The sequence below is a fragment of the Mirounga leonina genome, unplaced genomic scaffold (genome assembly GCF_011800145.1).
Source record: "Mirounga leonina isolate KUSES-001 unplaced genomic scaffold, KU_Mleo_1.0 Mir_507, whole genome shotgun sequence".
In the NCBI taxonomy this organism is placed as follows: domain Eukaryota; kingdom Metazoa; phylum Chordata; class Mammalia; order Carnivora; family Phocidae; genus Mirounga; species Mirounga leonina.
In genome coordinates, this window is record NW_023270789.1 from 3987478 (window position 1) to 3991790 (window position 4313).

At 52.2% G+C, this 4313-nt stretch overlaps 1 protein-coding gene across 1 annotated transcript; it reads left to right on the plus strand.

Moving 5' to 3' along the window:
* The first annotated feature begins 2145 nt into the window (after window positions 1–2145).
* Window positions 2146–2553, plus strand: NHLH2 (nescient helix-loop-helix 2). The gene has a single exon (XM_034990284.1). It carries the CDS (start codon window positions 2146–2148, stop codon window positions 2551–2553), a length of 408 nt encoding a protein of 135 aa, XP_034846175.1.
* Window positions 2554–4313: the final 1760 nt, after the last annotated feature.

Genomic DNA, 4313 nt, shown 5'->3' on the forward strand with positions numbered 1-4313 from the left:
GGAATCAGGCCTTTGATGTGATTGTGTTTATCTCTGCATCTCTTTTGTTATTTATAGAGACCTAGAAGAGGAAAAAAGGCACGAGACTTTTCAACACCTCACTTAAAAAAATCAACAACGAATTTCCCGAAATGTTTGAGAACAATTAAAAGGAAAAGGCGTTTTTGGTCTATCAACTAAGTGAACAATCATTTGTATCGTCCACATCCTGAGACATTATCGTCCCTCGCTGTGGACACTGGCGAGATGACAGCTGCTTTTTCATATTCGAATGTAATAAATATTTGCTGCTTTTAATATATTTCGGAGTTGCTCCCCTCAATTCTTTGGAATTTGTAACTCTAAAAGATTGGAGAAAAGATTATCGAAAAGGCTTTTACAAGGTAAGGCTTCTTTAAATAATTTTTTTCCACCCTGGAACTAAGTTAGATTATTCATATTGCATTTATGGATGTGCTTCAGCTAATTGTTAAATAAATAAAATGTATGCACGACATGCTATTTATGAATATTTTAAAAGGGTATCTGGAGGAGAATTTAGCATGCTTTGAGGGCAACCCAGGAACTTTTTAGCCGAACTACAACTATGTTGTTGCTTATTGTGCTTTTCCATTACTCGCCAATTTATTTATGCCCTTTCAAGCCGAATGTATAGATGGAAGTTGTTCTACTTTATAAATGTATCTGCGAAAAGCCCGTAAGGAGTCCCATGTAGTTCACTTGGAGCATTTGTTTTTATTTTGCTTTAGAGGACCTGCTTTCCTTGCAGCGCCATGAAAGCCAGCTTGGAGACAAATTCGCTCCTAGGCAAGTGCAGTGCTAGGAGCGGATCACACATCCCTGGCTTTTGTTTCTCTAGAAGCAAGCCCTCCTACACGTCGCCGCCGCGCATTTCTCCCGCGGCGAGCGTCTCTCGGGCTGCACTCACGCGGCCCGCGGCCTGGTGCTCCCCCGGCGCCTGCGGTCGGTGCGCGCTGCACCCGCAGGTGCGGGGCCCTACTGCTGGCCCTTTGCTTGGAGGCCGAATACCCCCAAGCCCCGCGGTTGTGCGCGCCCCCCCGCCCCGCCGCAGGCGCTTGGTCGGGGTCGGAGCTACAGGCCCGGAGAGGAGCCCGGCGAGGCGGTCTTCCAGGAGGGCGTCGTTACAGGAGACCTGAGCACAGACCGGCTCGGCCTTGGCCAGGCCGCCCCGGGACCGCTGCGGGCTCTCGGCTCCCGGCCCCTCAGCACGGGACTCTGCGGGCGGAGAGGACGCTCGGGCAGTCTCCTCCCGTCCCCGGTCTTCCCTTCTCTCCCAGCCTCTCCTCCCGCCGCGACCGGGCCGCCAGCATTTTCCCATGAGGTGGTCCGCCGACTGCCGGGCGCATTGTCTCATCCCCGCGTCGCCGCGTCCCTAAGTCCCCGATGTGTGTGGCTGTCTGCGTGACAGATGGTGCTTTGGGGAGCCGCGAGGCCTAAGGGTCAATTTTCTGTAGAAAGGAGCCTTCGCGTTTTCAGTCATTGTTTTTTCGGAGAAGCCTCCCGCTCCGGGCCGCCTGTCCGCCGTGCGCGCTCAGGACCCGGGCTCACCTCCAGCGCGGGGCGCCCTCCGCAGCCACGGCCGCCCCGCACGCCCCAGACTAGCGTGAGGGCCACGGGCGCCGCTGCCTCCGGCTGCTGGGTCTGAGGCCCTCGGGGCAGGAGCGCCCTCGGCGTCTGCCCGGCCCGCGTAAACCGCAGAAGCGCTCGCCGTTCGGAATCATTCGTTCGTCAGGGAACGGGAAGCGAGGCAGACTGCCTTGCAGAGTCGGCATTTGGCCGGAGCAGGCACAGAACGCGGTCGCAGCCTCCTGGGCCTGCCCTCTCCCCGGGGGCCTGGCCCGCAGGCCGAGGAGTCCGGTCCGGGATGCGGCCGGGGCCCAGCCGGGACCTCGCTGGCCCCGGCCCCGTGGGGAGGCGCGGGGCTCGGGCCCTCGGGCCTGCCCCTCTCGGCGCCCTCCCTTCCCCGCGGGGCCAGCTCCGCCGAGCGCGCCCGCCGAGGGTGGGCAGGGGACCCGGCCGCGCCGAGGGCCGACTTGGTAGGCTCTCGCCTGCTCTCCCGCGGATCCAAAGAAAACCCTGCTTCCTTTAATTGATTGATTTTCTGGCCCCCCCTCAGCCTCCAAAATGATGCTGAGTCCGGACCAAGCCGCCGACTCGGACCACCCCAGTTCGGCGCACTCGGACCCGGAGTCGTTGGGCGGCGCGGACGCCAAGGTGCTGGGCAGCGTGTCGGACCTGGAGCCGGTGGAGGAGGCCGAGGGCGACGGCAAGGGCGGCAGCCGGGCCGCGCTCTACCCGCACCCGCAGCAGCTGAGCCGCGAGGAGAAGCGCCGCCGCCGGCGCGCCACGGCCAAGTACCGCTCGGCTCACGCCACCCGCGAGCGCATCCGCGTGGAGGCCTTCAACCTGGCCTTCGCCGAGCTCCGCAAACTGCTGCCCACGCTGCCCCCGGACAAGAAGCTCTCCAAGATCGAGATCCTGCGTCTGGCCATCTGCTACATCTCCTATCTCAACCACGTCCTGGACGTGTAGGGCCTGGGGCGCGGCGGGAGGCCGCCGGTCCGGAAGCCGGGGCAGCGCCACCGACCCGGGCGGCCGCCGTGGGGCCGGCGGACGAGGCGGTGGCCCAGCGGGACGGCCGCCGGGAGAGGCCTGGACGCGGGAGGAAGCTCGTCACGCGTTTGCGTTCTCTCCGGGCAGCAAGGAGACGCGGGGTTTCCAACTCGGGAAGGTGGGGTTGTCTGGCGAGCCTGGGGTTTGCAGGGGGCATTTTCCAGGCCAGGCGTGCCTCCTGGAGGCACCCGAGACGCACCGCCTCCAGGCCTCCCCTCCGTGTGTTAGGATCCCTCTAAGGGTAGTTGCTTTAGCTCACTGGAGACTTTGAGTTCTCCTACATTTATCTCCCACAGATGTTCATGTTTTGAAAGAATGAGGGCAGAAGCTCAGAGTAAAGACTCCTAACTTTAGACTATCTGGGATTTTTCTAATTGACAAATCACCTAACATTTGGAGGGTTTGGGAAAGACTCTCCTCCAATGTCGAGATTTAAGGCACAGAAAGGTGGAACAGGAAAGTTTCCGTTCTGCTGTGGAAAGGAAGATTATATTAGAATCCAAATAAAACAGACAAACCCTCAGTATTGGTAAGCTCAAAAGATACACTGAGAATAGACACACTGTGGGAAGGTTTGAGCTGGGTGAGATTTTAACCCCAAGGTGTGACACTGATGTAGACAAGAGAATCCATAATTAAATGGAAATTTTAATATCTGATTGCTTTTTCAGGCGAAGTGCCCCCTTTATATATCCAAAAAACATCTATTTGTGACCTTAAACATGTGGACCCATAGGTGCAGTTAGAAAAAAAACAACCTATTTTTATTTATGTTAGAAGGAGTAGAGTATTTTTTTCAAGACATTTATTTTTCAGAGTGGTGACAGTTTTACTTTGGATACTCTGTGCCAATTTATTTATAGTCAAGTGTTTACACTTTTTCCTGTGGAATAATTATGTCTAACTTTTTACGTGTTTGTTGAGATTATACTGTGGTCTTTCTTTTTGCTCTAATTACATTGCACTTGTATAACAAATTTCCCACTTCTCCCTGTTTCTAAACATATTTTATATATTAAGATGTTTGTTCTTGAAAGGTTCTTTTGTTGTGAGATCAGCAACACTAGCACTTCACTATTATAGTTTTTTAAAAAAAGTAAGTGTTGTTATTCTTATCTGTAGTTATGTCTGAAAAGTACTTTACAAACTGTTTATAAGGAGAGTAGCTTCTTTGTGTGTGTGTGTGTGCTGTTTGTGCGTGGGATGATTTTAGGAAATTAAGTTATTTTCCTAAAAAAAAAAATTCAAAACTACTTTCCTCTGTGACAACCAAAAAGAAAAGTCTATAACCTGAAAATGTTTCATGTTCTCAGCTGTGAAACTCTTAAAACAAGGAGTGTATTTTAGAGACAAGGGAAAAAAAAAAAAAAACGCATCTGCTATCCAAAGATTTTAGTCTTTTTCAGGGTTTTTTTGTGTCTCTGTTGCTTTATATAATGCAATATTTTGTAGTGAAAATAGATATAATCTGGTTTCTATCTGACAAGTTTTTCATATCTCATGAATGGTGCGCTGTTTTGCATATAAATAAAGGTATCAAATAAAGTCCTCTCCTTTATTTAAAGCATACTGTCTAAAAATAATAAACCTACTTGTTGAGCACAAAATATATTAATGGACACTCCTCAAAAAGGAAATAGTTAAAAAAAACCCCACAACCCCCCCGCCAAATCTTAACA